General features: G+C 45.6%; 1 protein-coding gene across 3 annotated transcripts in view; it reads left to right on the forward strand.

The window, feature by feature from the left end:
- The window catches only part of LOC100591419 (general transcription factor II-I repeat domain-containing protein 2B), an 81,941-nt gene that overhangs the window by 52,382 nt on the left and 12,065 nt on the right, over positions 1–17,494 (forward strand). For all 3 annotated transcript variants that reach the window (XM_030797493.1, XM_030797492.1, XM_030797491.1), the window contains exons 7-14: positions 1,221–1,275; positions 1,649–1,692; positions 7,438–7,515; positions 9,311–9,367; positions 11,372–11,437; positions 13,536–13,613; positions 15,394–15,477; positions 17,070–17,253. In XM_030797493.1, the coding sequence (XP_030653353.1) occupies positions 1,221–1,275; positions 1,649–1,692; positions 7,438–7,515; positions 9,311–9,367; positions 11,372–11,437; positions 13,536–13,613; positions 15,394–15,477; positions 17,070–17,253 (646 nt within the window). The remainder of the gene's footprint in view (positions 1–1,220; positions 1,276–1,648; positions 1,693–7,437; positions 7,516–9,310; positions 9,368–11,371; positions 11,438–13,535; positions 13,614–15,393; positions 15,478–17,069; positions 17,254–17,494) is intronic.

The following is a 17,494-nucleotide window of genomic DNA, read 5'->3' on the forward strand; positions in this document are numbered from 1 at the left end:
CCAAGACCCCCAGTGGATGCCTGGACCCATGGGTAGTAGAGAACCCTTCATATACTATGTTTTTCCCTATCCATACACACCTATGAGAAAGTTTAATTTATAAATCAAGCACAGGCCAGATGTGGTGGCTCACGCCTGTAATCCCAACATTTTGGGAGGCTGAGGCAGGTGGATCACCTGAGGTTGGGAGTTTGAGACCAGCCTGGCCAACATGGTGAAACCCTGTCTCTACTAAAAATACAAAAATTAGCCGGGCGTGGTGGTGCGTGCCTGTAATCCCAGCTACTCGGGAGGCTGAGGCGGGAGAATTGCTTAAACCCGGGAGGCAGACGTTGCAGTGAGCTGAGATCATGCCACTGCACTCCAGCCCAGGCAACAGAGCAAGATCTGTCTCAATAAATAAATCAATACATCAAGCACAGTAGGAGATTAACAGCAATAACTAAAGATAAAATAAAACGATTGTAACAATATGCCCTCATTACTACTCTTGCACTTTGAGGCTATTATGAAGTCAAATAAAGGTGACTTGAGCACAAACACCCTGGCCTTCCCAGGACTGTCAGTCTGATAACAGAGCCAGCTGCTCAGTGACTAGTGGGCGAGTAGTGTAGACAGCGTGGATTGCAGGACAAAGGGATGAGTCACGTCCCAGGCGGGACGGCACGACACTTCATCACGCTGCTCAGAACAACGTGTGATTTCAAACTTCTGAATTGTTTATTTCTGGAATTTTCCGTTTACTCTTTGCAGACCTTGGTTGACCTTGGGGAACAAACCGAGGACCGCGAAACCACAGATCAAGGGGGAGCTCGTGTCATAGCAGCTGTAACTTAGTGCTTACAACATGCAGGCACTGTTCTAGTCATTTTGCGTATATTCATGAATCCTCCCACAACCACCGTGTTCACTAGGAAGCGGAGGCAGAGGGAAGGTTAGTGAGTTGCTGGAGGCAGCCCAGCTGGTGAGCTGAGGCTCGGCTGCATGACCGTGCTCTGGCCCCAAAACACTCCTCGGTAACCCCCATCCTGCCCACACAAATGGCCCCGGAACACAGGGGCTGCTTTGAGTCAGTTTCTCTCTCAGTGACTTTTCCACGTTGGCTTCGATCTGGGAGTTCCGTTTTCTGTGTATTTGCTGTCAATTTCTATGCCTTTGGATGTTAGTCATTTTCCAAGGTGCTAAAAGGGGCTGGTGTGTGTTTTTTTATTCCTCCACAGGTGGCCCTGGGATGGTAACAGATGCTGAGAGATCCACAGTATCACCAAGTGAAAGGTAAAAGATAAATCACAGCAACCAAAATCCACCACTATGCACAGTGTTCGTTTCTGGATGACAGAAAGGCCTCCTTACAGCATTTAAGTGGAGTGTAAAGGGTTAACGTGCTTCTTCTCTTCCTTATTTTCTATCCTATTCTTTGTCCAAAAGGACCTTTGGAATTAGAAGACTATTTTCAGTAGACACGTTTAATTTGGGAATAACTTATTAAGAATGTTAATGTTAAAGTGGAGGCATTGTTGCATTTGATTGAGGGGAGGAGGGGGATTTGGTGCTGCGGAGATCCAGGGCATTGGAGCTCAGCGTGTCCAGGCAGCTGTGCCTGGTCGTCACCCTGCCCATCCTGACCAGGGTTCCCTTCTCCTTGCAGCTGCGGCCCCATCAATGTGAAAACTGAACCCATGGAAGATTCTGGTGGGTACCAAGATGCTTTTAGAATCAAGTATTGGCCAAGCGTAGTAGCTCACGCCTGTAATCCCAGCACTTTGGGAGGCCGAGGCAGGTGGATCACTTGAGGTCAGGAGTTCAAGACCAGCCTGGCCAACATGGTGAAACCCCGTCTCTCCTAAAAATACAAAAATTAGCCAGGCGTGGCTGTGCATACCTGTAATCCCAGCTACCAGGGAGGCTGAGGCAGGAGAATTGCTTGGACCTGGGAGGTTGAGGCTGCAGTGAGCTAAGATGGCACCACTGCACTCCAGCCTGGGTGACAGAACAAGACCCTGTCTCAAAAAAACAAACAAGGCTGAGCACAGTGGATCACGCCTGTAATCCCAGCACTTTGGGAGGCTGAGGCAGGCAGATCGCCTGAGCTCAGGAGTTCAAGACCATCCTGGCCAACGTGGTAAAACCCTGTCTCTACTAAAATACAAAAAATTAGCTGGGCATGGTTGTGTGCGCCTGTAGTACCAGCTACTTGGGAGGCTGAGGCATGAGAATTGCTTGAGCCTGGGAGGTGGAGGTTGCAGTGAGCCAAGATCGCACTACTGCACTCCACCTTGGGCTACAGAGTGAGATTCTGTGTAAAAAAAAAAACAAAAAAACCCAAAAAACAAAAAAAAGAACCAAGTATCTAGCAGGTTATCATTTGACACCTTTCTTTTGTTTTATCAAATAAGTAAATAAAGGGCAGGGCATGAATTAACCTCAATGGAGCCTCATTTGCAGAAGAACCATTATTTTACTCAAATATCTAGAAAACAAGGCTTGGCAGGGTGCAGGGGCTCATGACTGTAACTCCAACACCTTGGGAGGCCGAGGCAGGCAAATTGCTTGAACCCCGGAGTTCAAGACCAGCCTGGGCAACATGGCGAGACTTTATCTCTGCAAAACATATAAAAAATGGTGGTGCATGCTTGTGATCCCACCTACTCAGGAGGCTGAGGTGGGAGGATCGCTTAAGCCCAGGAGGTCGAGGCTGCAGTGAGCTGTAATGGTGCAACTGCCCTCCAGCCTGGGTGACAGAGAGAGACGTTGTCTCAAAAAAAAAAAAAAAAAAAGAGAGAGAGAGGGAGCCTTCTAATTCAGTACATACTGGGGACTAAGATGTTATTAAATACACATATTTGTGAACAGAATATTATTTATAGTTGAATTAGAACCTGAATTTGAAAGGAGTAAAACATTTTGAGTATAAATTTGGAATTATTACTTGACTCACAAATAGAGCAGTGTTTTTATTTTTGGACATATATTACTGCTTTTTTGGACTTTTCTGTCATTTCTAAGTGTTTTACAATATAGGTACATTACTATGACAGTGTATACTGGAAAAAAATGCCCTCTTCAATGGGATCGCGTGGTGGCGCACGCCTGTAATCCCAAGCTACTTGGGAGGCTGAGACAGGAGAATCGCTTGAACCCAGGAGGCAGAGTTTGCTGTGAGCCGAGACTACGCCATTGCACTCCAGCCTGGGCGACAGAGTGAAACTCTGTCTCAGAAAAAAGGAAAGAAAGTTCTAGAAAAAAGAAAAATAGAGCCTTTAGCATGAGTAAAATGAAGGAAGGACAGCAGCGTCTCTAAGACAGTGAAGATGTGGTTCATGCTTCACAGTTCCTTGGATTACTTGGGAGGGTCCAGGGACACAGCGGATAGGTCTCCTTGGCCTGGCTCCTCCTTTGTCACACCCAAGGATCTTTTTGCCACAACTGTGGGTGCACATGTCCCCTCCATTCCCATGCAAACAGGTGCTTAGCAGAATCTCCAGCTTCAGATGAGAGTCTGAACAAAAAATGGTGCTTCTCCTGTGCAGTGGTTCTAGGTCAAACCAAGACAAGTTGAATGGAAAGAAACGGGCGCAGTATTTCAGCTCAGCACAATTCAGCTGTGAGCACAGGTCAGCTGTGGAATCTTAGTCTCGTTTCTGACATGACAGGCCTCAAACTCTTGCCCACTCAATTTTAGCCGTGGATGTTTTCAGAGCTCAGATATCTTCTGCCTGTGTCTTACCTGGTCACAGAGAATTAAAAAAATACCCCAAGCCACAGGCTCCACATACAAACTGGGAAGATGAGGCCAGGCACGGTGGCTCACGCCCATAGTCCTAGCAATCTGGGAGGCCAAGGTGGGCAGATCACCTGAAGTCAGGAGTTCGAGACCAGCCTGGCCAACATGGTGAAACCTCATGTCTACTAAAAATACAAAAATGAGCCGGGCGCGGTGGCGCATGCCTGTAATCCCAGCTACTTGGGAGGCTGAGGCAGGACAGTTGCTTGAACCCAGGAGGCGGAGGTTGCAGTGAGCCAAGATGGCACCACTGCACTCCAGCCTGGGTGACAGAGCAAGACTCTGTCTCAAAAAGAAAAGAAAAAAAGAAAAAAGAAAGAAGAACCTGGGAAGATGAAGGGGGTGACAGTGAGAAGTGATCAGTGTCCCCAGGGGCCGAGTTTCCTTCCTCACCAGCTGTTGAGCTAGATCTGTGGTTCCCACATGCCTTTGTTGGAGATGTGGTTTCATTTGAACAAAAATATGCTTCCTTATTCACAAAACTTCCTACTGTAGACTTTATAAAGTGATATGGATTGCTACCAGCTGCCGGCAGGCTCCTGCGAGCTGGTCCTCAATTGGTCCTTATTTCTTGTGATATGTGTATAGCATTTGCTACATAGAACAAACATCTCCCTGGTTTTAATTTCTTTTCTTCTTTCTTTCTCTTTCTTTCTTTCTTTCTTTCTTTCTTTCTTTCTTTCTTTTTTCTTTCTTTCTCTCTCTCTCTCCTTCCTCCCTCCCTCCCTTCCTTCCTTCCTTCCTTCTTCCTTCCTTTCTTTTTTTTTTTTTTAGAGTCTCAGCAGCTAGAGCGCAGTGGCATGATCTCAGCTCACTGCAACCTCCGCCTCCCAGGTTCAAGTGATTCTCCTCTTTCAGCCTCCTGAGTAGCTGGAATCATAGGCACACGCTGTCACACCTGGCTAATTTTTTGTATTTTAGCAGAGACGGGGTTTCACCGTATTGCCCAGGCTGGTCTCAAATTCCTGAACTCAGGCAATCCACCCGCCTCGGCCTCTCAAAGTGCTAGGATTACAGACATGAGCCACCTCACCAGGCCAATTTTTTTCTTTTCTTGAGACAGAGTCTCGCTGTCACCCAGACTGGAGTGCAGTGGTGCGATCTCAGCTCACTGCAACTTCCGCCTCCCGGGTTCAAGCGATTCTCCTGCCTCAGCCTTCCGAGTAGCTGGGATTACAGGCACCCATCACCATGCCTGGCTGGTTTTTGTATTTTTAATAGAGACGGGGTTTCACCCTGCTGTTCAGGCTGGTCTCGAACTCCTGGCCTTAAATGATCTGCCCACCTTAGCCTCCCAAAGTGCTGGGATTACAGGTCTGAGCCACCATCCCCAGCTGAAAATCAGATTTTTAAATGTTTAGCTTCACTATCCTTATACCAACAGAGCTGTTGAAGGTTTTCAGATGACCCCTCAGAACTTATAAATTATGTTAAACAATGAACCCCAAGCTGTGCCACAGTTTTTTTGTTTTGCTATTATAAACATTCATGGTTAAATTACATGTACATTTTAGTATCAGTCATCTATTGCTGTATTTAAAAGTACCCCTGAAATGAGGCTGGGTGTGGTGGCTCACGCCTGCAATCCCAGCACTTTGGGAGGCCGAGGCGGGCGGATCACCTGAGGTCAGGAGTTGGAGACCAGCATGGCCAACATGGTGAAACCTTGTCACCACTAAACATACAAAAATTAGCCAGGCATAGTGGTGCGCATCCGTAGTCCCAGCTACTTGGAAGGCTGAGGCAGGAGAATCACTTGAACCTGGGAGGTGGAGGCTGCAGTGAGCCAAGATCATGCCATTGCACTCCAGCCTGGGCTGGAAAGGGAAGGGGAAGGGCTCCAATGGAATGGAATGGAATATTTAGTCATTCCTACATTTCTGTGTTTTGGCTGGACTGGCTCAGCAAGGGCGGGATGGCTGTGTGTCTGAGGCCCCGGCTGGGACATCAGGGTCTCTCTCCTTGTGGCCTCATACCCTTTGGAGGCACCCCAGGCTGGCTCCCATGGTGATGAGGTTCTAGAAGCAGCAGCCATGGATTATCAAGTTCTTCTCAAGCCTCTGTTTGCATCCCATCTGCTGATGTCCCATTGACCAAAGCAAGTCAGACAGCCAGGGCCAGATTTAAAAGGCAGAGAATAAGGCCGGGTGCAGTGGCTCAAGCCTGTAATCCCAGCACTTTGGGAGGCCAAGGCGGGCGGATCACGAGGTCAGGAGATCGAGACCATGGTGAAACCCCGTCTCTACTGAAAATACAACGAAAAAAAATTAGCTGGGTATGGTGGCGGGCGCCTGTAGTCCCAGCTACTCGGAGAGGCTGAGGTAGGAGAATGGCGTGAACCCGGGAGGCGGAGCTTGCAGTGAGCCGAGATTGCGCCACTGCACTCCAGCCTGGGCGACAGAGCGAGACTCCGTCTCAAAAAAAAAAAAAAAAAAAAAAAAAAAAGAAGCATGAGAGTGAGAGAGTCACATTGCAAAGGGATGTACATCCTGGGATGGGAGAGGTCTTGAGCTAATTTTTGCAGCCAACCACACCTTTCTCTGATAAAGGCGTTTGGTTTTACTGATATAGCTTCTCCAGGTTTTGAAATCCATTCCATTATAGTGGGTAAGTTAAGATTATAAATGCCTGGCCGGGCATGGTGGCTCACTCCCGTAATCCCAACACTTTGAGAGACCTGTAATCCCAGCACTTTGAGAGATTACCTGAGGTCAGGAGTTTGAAACCAGCCTGGCCAACGTGGTGAAACCCCGTCTTTACTGAAAATACAAAAATTAGCCAGGCATGGTGGCGCGGGCCACTTGGGAGGCTGAGGCAGGCGGGTCGCTTGAACCTGGGAGGTGGATGTTGCAGTAAGCCGAGATCATGCCACTGCACTCCAGCCTGGGCAACAGAGTGAGACTCTGTCTCAAAAAAAAAAAAAAAAAAAAAAAAGTTTATACATGTCAGTTCAGGCTCCATGACAGAAGAATCTTCATAGCATTTCATGTAAATGCACGTGGATATTAGCCATCCTGGATTAAGCTCTCCCAGCTTCATGATGCCTTCCTTCATCCTCCTCTCCTTCCTTCCTTTTTTTTTTTTTTTAGAGATGGAGTCTTTCTTTGTCAACTAGGCTGGAGTGCAGTGGCTCAATCTCAGCTCACTGCAACCTCCACCTCCTGGGTTCAAGCAATTCTCCTGCCTCAGCCTTCTGTGTAGCTGGGGCTACAGGCGTCTGCCACCACTCCGAGCTAATTTTTGTAGTTTTAGTAGAGGCAGGGTTTCACCATGTTGGCCAGGCTGGTCTCAAACTCCTGACCTCAAGTGATCTGCCTGCCTCAGCCTCCCAAAGTACTGGTATTGGAGGCGTGAGTCACCGCGCCCGGTCCCCTCCTTCCTTCTTTCCTTTTCTATTGATTTTACAATTGATATTATTTTTATATAAATATACATAAATACACAAGTGTATGTTTTCTATATGTATATTATTTTATATTTATAGTATTTCTATTTTTGTATCAAGAGGTCAAATTTGTTCATAGTGAGTGAGCTACAAGTTCTTTTGCTGATTGTAACATTGCTGTATTAATCAACTTATATTAGCTAGTCGTATTTCTCTGTCGGCAAACTTAACCTAACATACAATTTTATAATTTCCATTGCATTCCAAGGCATTGCACTGAAAGCAGAAGCTGTCTCAGTCAAGAAAGAATCAGAAGATCTTAATTACTATCAATATAATATGCAAGGTAATACTGTTTGATAATAATTTTCTTCCCCAAAAGTTATTTGGGATGGAAGATTTTAATTACTACTTGTCTGAAAAACTGGTGAACACCCATGTATATTTACCTAGGATCTAGCATACTGCCATTTAGAGTAAATAATCCTACAGTTATAAAATCGATTCTATTTAGCCTAAATCCATGTACTCTTTTGTTTGTTTTTTATAGAGATGAGGTCTCACCTTGTTGCCCAGGCTGGTCTCTAACTCCTGGGCTCAAGTAGTCCTCCAGCCTTGGCCTCCAGAAGTGCTGAGATTATAGGCATAAGCCACCATGCCTGGGCTAAATCCACATACTCTTTTTTTTTTGAGACAAAATCTCACTCTGTTGCCCAAGCTGGAGTGCAGTGGCGCTATTTCCGCTTAACTGCAACCTCTGCCTCCTGGGCTCAAATGATTCCTGTGCTCAGCCTCCCGAGGAGCTGGGATTACAGGTGTGTGCCACCACGCCTGGCTAATTTTTTATATTATTAGTAGAGAGGGGGTTTCGCCATGTTGGCCAGGCTGGTCTCGAACTCCTGACCTCAGGTGATCCACTCACCTTGGCCTCCCAAATTGCTGGGATTATAGGCATGAGCCGCCACACCTGGCCCATAAGACTTTTAAAAAGAAGTCATAAATTGTCACGACTGTCATGATTTTGCACCACCTAATGAAGTGATGCATCTTGGCAATAATTGTCGGTGGCCATTAAAACCATTTTATAAAAGTCTGATGGGGACTTTATCATGGGCAGACCTGACTGACAGTTCCTGAACTGACTGGTCACTGGTCTGATGGGATCCAGCAGGAGGTACACCACACCACCTTTGTCAAGGATTCTTCCAAAACAAAACAAAAAATCAAACCTGGCCAGGTGTAGTGTCTCATACCTATAATCCCAGCACTTTGGGAGACCAAGGCGGGTGTATCACTTGAGCCCAGGAGTTCAAAACCAGCCTGGGCAACATGGTGAGACCCCCATCTCCACAAAAAATACAAAAAGTATCCTGGCACGGTGGCACACGCCTGTAGCCCCAGCTACTTGGGAAGCTGAGGTGGGAAGATTGCTTGAGTCTGGGAGGTAAAGGCTGCAGTGAGCTGTGATCACACCACTGCACTCCAGCCTGGGTGCTGAGGTGAGACTGTGTCTCAAAACGATAACAACAACAAAAACAAAACAAAACAAAACAATCAGACCTAAGTCTGATCCAGCCTTTAGATCTAACCAGCAATTTTTAGGAGATGCATGGAATACAGGCACATATGAAAACATCACCACAAGGATATAGTCAATAAAATCCAGAATGTGAGAAACTCAGAGAAATTAATTGGTTTACGTTTTTTTTTGCTTTTTTTTTTTCAGACAGAGTCTCACTCTGTCGCCCAGGCTGGAATGCAGTGGCGTGATCATGGCTCACTGCAACCTTCACCTCCCAGGTTCAGGTGATTCTCCTGGCTCAGCCTCACGAATAACTGAGATTACAGGCGTGTGCCACCAAGCCCAGCTGATTTTTGTATTTTTTTGCAGAGAAGGGGTCTCACCATGTTGGCCAGGCTGGTCTCGAACTCCTGACCTCAGGTGATCTGCCCGCCTCCACCTCCCAGAGTGCTGAGATTACAGGCGTGAGCCACTGCACGCAGCCAGTTTTATTTCAAGGGGTAGAAGTATTTCAGGTGTATTCCTGTGTGGGTATTGACTTGTTTGCATTGTATTCAGTGATTTCTTTTTACATTTTTGTATTTCTCCCTTTGTTATATATTATTTATTTTTCTTTCAGGAAGCCACCCTTCTTCCACAAGCAATGAAGTAATAGAAATGGAATTACCAATGGAAGGTTAGAAACATGCAGCATTTTTTCTCTCTCTCTTTTAAAAAAAGTTTATAGGCCGGGTGCGGTGGCTCACGCTTGTAATCCCAGCACTTTGGGAAGCCGAGGCAGGCAAATCACGAGGTCAGGAGATCGAGACCATGGTGAAACCCCGTCTCTACTAAAAATACAAAAAATTAGCCAGGCATGGTGGCGGGTGCCTGTAGTCCCAGCTACTCGGAGAGGCTGAGGCAGGAGAATGGCATGAACCCGGGAGGCAGAGCTTGCAGTGAGCCGAGATTGCGCCACTGCACTCCAGCCTGGGCGACAGAGCGAGACTCCGTCTCAAAAAAAATAATAATAAAAAAATTAAAAAAGTTTATAGTATTTTACAAAGAACATACTTTTTTTTTTTTTTTTTTGAGATAGAATCTCGCTCTGTCACCCAGGCTGGAGTGCAGTGGCACGATCTCGGCTCACTACAACCTCTGCCTCCTGGGTTCAAGTGATTCATGTGCCTCAGCCTCCTGAGTAGCTGCGATTACAGGCACGCACCACCAGGCCCGGCTAATTTTTGTATTTTTAGTAGAGATGGGGTTTCACCATGTTGGCCAGGCTGGTCTCGAACTCCTGACTCAAGTGATCCGTCCGTCTCTGCCTCCCAAAGTGCTGGGATTACAGGCGTGAGCCACCGTGCCCAGCTGAAAGTTTATAGTATTTTACAGAGAACATACTCTTTTATACATGTAAGTTGGAAAATAAGGAAGGTGACTTTCTGGCATGCCTGTCTTCTCAGAAACTATGAAGAGTTGAGCTCTTGCCCTAAGATATAACATGAAGGGCTCTATCACTTCTTGTGCTTCTGATCTGTGAGTGATTCTACTTAAAGCACCAAAATATGGAAGTTAACTTTGCAGTGGTGCTGTTTGTTGCTTTGTCTGTTGCATGGCATGATAGAATTCTTTTGGACAGAGTCGAATAGTATTTTAGGAAATTCTTGCATTAGAAGTAAAATTTGATAATATTTCCCTCCATTCATATATAAATCTTGAGCATCATATGAATAAAGCCTAAATTCCTAAGGTGGTTTGTGTATGTCCAAGATAAAATTAATAATTAAAAAAAAGGGCCAGGCATGGTGGCTCACGCCTGTAATCCCAGCACTTTGGGAGGCTGAGGTGGGCGGATCACCTGAGGTCAAGAGTTCAAGACCAGCCCGGCCAACATGGTGAGACCCTGTCTCTACTAAAAATACAAAAATTAGCCAGGCATGGTGGCAGGCACCTGTAATCCCAGTACTTGGGAGGCTGAGGCACGAGAATTGCTTGAAACTAGGAGGCGGAGGCTGCAGTGAGCCAAAATTGCACCATTCCACTCCAGCCTGGGCGACAGAGTGAGACTGTCTCAATAATAGTAATAATAAAGATTTCCTTTCCAAACCTAGAGGCATGGGACATCTTTGTCCATTTATAGGCAATGTGATCTTACTTTTAGTTGTATATCTGCCTTAGAGAGATAGCGACACATGACTACCAAAATGATTCTTTTTTTTTTTTTTTTTTTGAGACAGAATCTCACTCTGTCACCCAGGCTGGAGTGCAGTGTGTTGTGACCTTGGCTTACTGCAGCCTCCACCTCCCAGGTTGAAGCAATTCTCCTGCCTCAGCCTCCTGAGTAGCTGGGATTACAGGCATGTGCCACCACGCCTGGATAATTTTTGTATTTTTAGCAGAGGTGGGGTTTCGCCATGTTGCCCTGGCTGGTCTTCAACTCCTGGCCTCAAGTGATCCGCCCACCTCGGCCTCCCAAAAGTGCTGGGATTACAGGTGTGAGCCACCGTGCCCGGCCCAATTACTGTTTATTATCCTATTATTATTGCTTATAAAATTAAAATTATGTTTGTATTTATTATATACGAAATGTATTTAAAATGCCAGGATAAGCTACTTTTTTGGTATAGGAGCAGTAATGTGTTGGAATATGAGGAGAATACTTAATAATGAATGTCATTTTAGACATTTTTTTTTCAAGATTCCACTCCGCTGTTTCCTTCGGAAGAACCAAATGAGGACCCTGAAGCCGAGGTGAAAATCGAAGGTTAGTTGCCCAAAACCCCATTGCCAAGTCTGGTTTTCATTCTTTCTAACAGGATTAATTGTGGGGAGGATGGCAGAGCTCAGTGGCTCAAGCCTGTAATCCCAGCACCTTGGGAGGCCAAGACAGGTGTATTGCTTGAGCCCAGGAGTTTGAGACCAGCCTGGGCAACATGGTGAAACCCTATCTCTACTAAAAATACAAAATTAGCCAGGCGTGGTGGTGCATGTCTGTATTCCCAGCTACTTGGGAGGCTGAGGCAGGAGGATCACTTGAACCTGGGAGGCAGAGGTTGCAATGAGCCGAGATCTCACCACGGCACTCCAGCCTGGGTGACAGAGCGAGATTCCATCTAAAAAAAAAAAAAAAAAAAAAGTTTTGGGGAAGAGATTGAAATCTCTAATGTGTGTATATATAATAGAGCAGCCCATATTCCCATTAAGGCCCAATGCTTTGGGGTGTTGTAGACAACATAATTAGCTGTGCAAAAAAATTAGAAAGAAAAGAAAAATAATAACCAGGCATGATGGTGCATGCTTATAATCCCAGCACTTTGTGAGGCCAAGGCAAGAGGATCATTTAAACCCTGGAGTTCTAGATCAGATTGGGCAACATAGTGAGACTCTTATCTCTGTAAAAAATAAACATTAAAAAAAATTAGGCAAGCCACGGTGTCTCACGCCTGTAATCCCAGCATTTTGGGAGGCTAAAGTGGGCAGATCACTTGATCCCAGGAGTTTGAGACCAGCCTGGGCATAGTGAAACTTTGTCTCTACTAAAAATACAAAAAATTAGCAGCGCATGGTGGCACACACCTGTAGTCCCAGCTATTCGGGAGACTGAGGTGGGCCAATCACCTGAGCCCAGGGAAGTTGAGGCTGCAGTGAGTTGTAATCGTGCCACAATACTCCAGCCTGGGTGATGGGAGTGAGATCCTGCCTCAAAACAAACTAACAAAAATATTAGCCAGGCATGGTGGCACGCACCTGTAGTCTCAGCTACTTGGGAGGCTGAGGTGGGGGGATCGCTTGAGCCCAGGATTTCGAGGCTGCAGTGAGCTGTGATTATGCCCCTGCACTCCAGCATGGTCAACAGAGCAAGACTCCATCTCTAAAAATAAAAATTAAGAAAAAAAATTTTTTTTAAGTCTTGCACATTAGCACTGACCCACAACTGGGCCTCAACTGTGCTGTGTTCACGTGAGGAAATAATGAAGAGTCGAGGGTACGTAAGGGGGGAGAATGGAAAGGAAAAGGACGATTCACTCAGACATAGCCCCTTTCCTACTGGAGTGGACAGACAGATATCAAAAGTAACTGCTCAGGCCTGCAGCCAGTGAACTCAGTTTAAGTGCAAGTATCTAAAAGAAGTGAAGTTGAAAGTGTGATTTAAGGCTGGCGTGGTGGCTCACACCTGTAATCCCAGCACTTTGGGAGACCCAGGTGGGTGGATCCCTTGAGGCCAGGAGTTTGAGACCAGCCTGGCCAACATGGCGAAACTGTCTCTACTAAAAATACAAAAATTAGAACCAGGCCTGTTGGCTCACGCCTGTAATCCCAGCACTTTGGGAGGCCCAGGCAGGTGAATCACTTGAGGTCAGGAGTTCTCAACCAGCATGACCAACCTGGTGAAACTCTGTCTCTACTAAAAAAATACAATTATTAGCTGGGCGTGGTGGTGGGCGTCTGTAATCCCAGCTACTCAGGAGGCTGAGGCACGAGAATCATTTGAACCTGGGAGGCAGAGGTTGCGGTGAGCCGAGATCGCACCACTGCACTCCAGCCTGGTCGATAGATTCAGTCTCAAAAAAAAAAAAAAAAAAAAGAAAAAAAAAATTAGCTGGGCATGATGGTGCATGTCTGTGGTCCCAGCTACTCACGAGGCTGAGGTGGGAGGATCACTTGACCATGGGAGGTCGAGGATGCAGTGAGCTAGGATCACACCACTGCACTCCAGCTTGGATGACAGAGTAAGAACCTGTCTCAAAAAAAAAAAAAAAAAAAATTCAGTCTGGGCTTCTGATCAAAGCAGCACTTAGACATATTTAAAGGAGAATTGGTCTTATTCTTGGTAAATTCTAAACTTCAACTTCTGTTTTAAGGAAACACAAATTCATCCAGTGTTACAAATTCTGCAGCAGGTGTTGAAGATCTTAACATCGTTCAAGTGACTGTTCCAGGTATGGACTAATGTTACAGTTTTCCTTTTGTCTTAATTATTTTTTGACATAGGGTGGTGTCTTGGACCTGTCGTTTTTCACTTAGTTCACCCTGACAACTAAGAAATGACAGTTCAGGAATATAAAATATTCTGCAAGTTGCTACGCACCAAGCGTCTTGCTCATATCAGACATTATTAATCAGATATTTTGCTTCTCCTGGCCAAGCCCGGGCATTACCTGGAAAACGCATCTCAGAGCAGGCAGCACGGAGCACCAGCTATGGTTGAATTGGAATTGGCCACAGCAGTGAAATGTTTTGTTGCTCATGATTAATAGTCTTCTGGCCGGGCGCGGTGGCTCATGCCTGTAATCCCAGCACTTTGGGAGGCTGAGACGGGCGGATCACGAGGTCAGGAGATCGAGACCATCCTGGCTAACATGATGAAACCCCATCTCTAATAAAAATACAAAAAAATTAGCTGGGCATGGTGGCAGGCACCTGTAGTTCCAGCTACTCGGGAGGCTGAGGCTGGAGAATGGCGTGAACCTGGGAGGCGGAGCTTGCAGTGAGCCAAGATCACACCACTGCACTCCAGCCTGGGCGACAGAGCGAGACTCTGTCTCAAAAAAATAAATAATAATAATAATAATCTTCTTTTCTGAATATGTGTATGTAAAATATATCTGGAAAGATACAAGAGAATCTAATAACATAGTTCCTCCAGGGAAGGAAACTGACCACTGAGATAGGGATGCCGCTGAGATAGGGATGGGAGAGAGACATTTGAGATGTTTCTGTATATTACTCCTCTTGAATGTTGAGCCATGTGATTGCTTTAGTTATTCAAAAGTAAATAAAGTTTTAAAGTGTTGAAAAATATCTAAAAAATAAAAACAAAAAAAAAGGACCAGGCATGGTGGCATGTGCCTGTAATCTCAGCACTTTGGGAAGCTGAGGCAGGAGGATCACTTGAGCCCAGGAGTTTGAGATCAGCCTGCACAGCACAGTGAGACTCTGTCTCTAAAAAACAAAAAGAAAAGAAAAACAGACCGGGGGTGGTGGCTCACACCTGGAATCCCAGCACTTTGGGAGGCTGAAGCAGGTGGATTACCTGAGGTCAGGAGTTTGAGACCAGCCTGGCCAACATGGTGAAACCCCATCTCTACTAAAAATACAAAAATTATCTGGGTGTGGTGGCAGGTGCCTGTAATCCCAGCTACTTGGGAGGCTGAGGCAGGAGAATTGCTTGAACCCAGTAGGGGTGCAGTGAATTGCTTGAACCCAGGAGTTTGCAGTAAGCCAAGATCATACCATTGTACTCCAGCCTGGGCAACAAGAGCAAAACTCAGCCTCAAAACAAAAAAAAAAACCCAAAAAAAACAAAAAACAAGCAAAAGAAAGAAAAGAAAAAAAGAAAGAAAATAAAAATATACCTTACCTTCTAATCCTAGTATCTCTTATTCCTTTTACTTGTCATATTTCATTGGCTAAGATTTCCATTTTAAGGCTGAAAAGTGGTGGTGAAAGTAAACATCCTTGTCTTGTATGATATTGAAAATATTTCTTAAAAGTAGTATGTAGTATGTTTATATAGGGTTATAATTTGGAAAATTCTCTATTGTCTATAATGGCTTCCATTTCCAAATTTCCAAAATGCTTAATTATTGCTAAAAGTAAACTGAATAACAATCCAGGTAAAGCACTTTCTCCGGTGCTAACAGGCATTTCTCCCAACAGCTTTCTTGGGAGAAAATACATGAATAACCTTGGTTTGTTTATTTGTTTAATTATTTTTAGATAATGAGAAGGAAAGAGTATCAAGCATTGAAAAGATTAAGCAGCTGAGAGAACAAGTTAATGACCTCTTTAGCCGAAAATTTGGTAAGTTTTTATATCTTTTTATATCCAGAATTCATATCCCTAAAATACTTCTTTTTAAAAGAATACTTGGCCAGGTGCATTGGCTCATACCTGTAATCCCAGCATTTTAGGAGGCTAAGGCTAGAGAATCACTTGAGCCCAGGAGTTTGAGACCAGCCTGGGCAGCAAAGTGACACCCCAGGTCTACAAAAGAAAAAAAAAAAACTTCATCTTATAAGAAATTGATTTGGCTGGGCGCAGTGGTTCACGCTTTTAATCCCAGCACTTTGGGAGGCCAAGGTGGGTGGATCACTTGAGGCCAGTTTGAGTCCAGCCTGGCTAACATGGTGAAACCCCATCTCTACTAAAAATACAAAAAATTAGCTGGGTGTGGTGGTGCGCACCTGTAGTCCCAGCTACTCAGGAGGCTGAGGCACGAGAATCACTTGTAACTGGGAGGCAGAGGTTGCAGTGAGCTTAGATCGTGCTATTGCACTCCAGCCTGGGCAACAGAGTGAGACCCTGTCTCAAAAAAAAAAAGAAAAAGGCCGGGCGCGGTGGCTCACGCTTGTAATCCCAGCACTTTGGGAGGCCGAGGTGGGCGAATCACGAGGTCAGGAGATCGAGACCACGGTGAAACCCCGTCTCTACTAAAAATACAAAAAATTAGCCGGGCGTGGTGGCGGGCGCCTGTAGTCCCAGCTACTCGGAGAGGCTGAGGCAGGAGAATGGCGTGAACCCGGGGGGCAGAGCTTGCAGTGAGCCGAGATTGCGCCACTGCACTCCAGCCTGGGGGACAGAGCGAGACTCCGTCTCAAGAAAAAAAAAAAAAAAAAAAAAAAAAAGAAATTGATCTTTTTGTGAAAGAGCTATGATAAAAATTAGTCAATATGTCTTTTTACAGAAGAGCTTTTGCATGGTAGCATTGACTAATTACAATAATAATAATAATAGCTATCTTTGTTTTACTGAGTGCTTGCCTTGGGTATTATTTTTTGTGCTCAACATGTGTTTGATCATTTAATCCTCACATAAAACTTTTCAGGTAGGCGCCATGATAACCGTGTGTAATGGATGGAGAAACTGAGTTTGCCTACTACCCGTGCCAGTTTCAAAATTTTAAAATTATATTCACACATCATAGTACCACTGGAAAATAAAGCAGTAATGACTGATCATAAGTATTGTCATTCGATGCTTCTAAATCCTGACATTAAAGATAAATCCTGGTTTAGGAAATGTAAGGAACAAACTAAGCTAGTTTTATTTGCGTTATTTTTTTTTTAACTTGTTTTGTTTTGTGTTGTTTTGTTTTGAGGCAGGGTCTCGCTCTGTATCCCAGGCTGGAGTGCAGTGGGGTGATCTTGGCTCACTGCAACTTCTGCCTCCTGGATCCCTCCCGTGTAGCTGGGATTACAGGCATGCGCCACCACGCCCAGCTAATTTTTGTATTTTTAGTAGAGACAGGGTTTCACCATGTTAGCCAGGCTGGTCTCGAACTCCTGGCCTCAAGTGATTCACCCGCCTCAGTCTCCCAAAGGGCTGGGATTACAGGTGTAAGCCACTGCGCCCAGCCAAACTCAGCTGGTTTTATGCTGGTTATCCCGTCACAGGTGAAGCAATTGGCGTGGATTTCCCTGTGAAAGTTCCCTACAGGAAGATCACATTCAACCCTGGCTGTGTGGTGATTGACGGCATGCCCCCGGGGGTGGTATTCAAGGCCCCCGGCTACCTGGAAATCAGTTCCATGAGGAGGATCTTGGAGGCAGCTGAGTTTATCAAATTCACAGTCATCAGGTAAGTGAGTCAAGAGAAGGAATCTGGACACTGACTTGTCCGAGGTGGGCATGTGGCAGCCCAGGAATGTCTGTCCCATGACTTGGGCTGGGGGTTTGTTCCCGCAGTTGACTGCTGGGCCATGCTGCCTCTGACACTGACTTCATCATCTTCTGCTTCCTTGAGATGTATCCATGTCCCTCTTCCTCGGTGATCATGGGCAGCCCATCCCAGTTTTAGCTCACACAGCACCTAGCATAGA

The sequence above is a fragment of the Nomascus leucogenys genome, chromosome 17 (genome assembly GCF_006542625.1).
Source record: "Nomascus leucogenys isolate Asia chromosome 17, Asia_NLE_v1, whole genome shotgun sequence".
NCBI classification, from domain to species: domain Eukaryota; kingdom Metazoa; phylum Chordata; class Mammalia; order Primates; family Hylobatidae; genus Nomascus; species Nomascus leucogenys.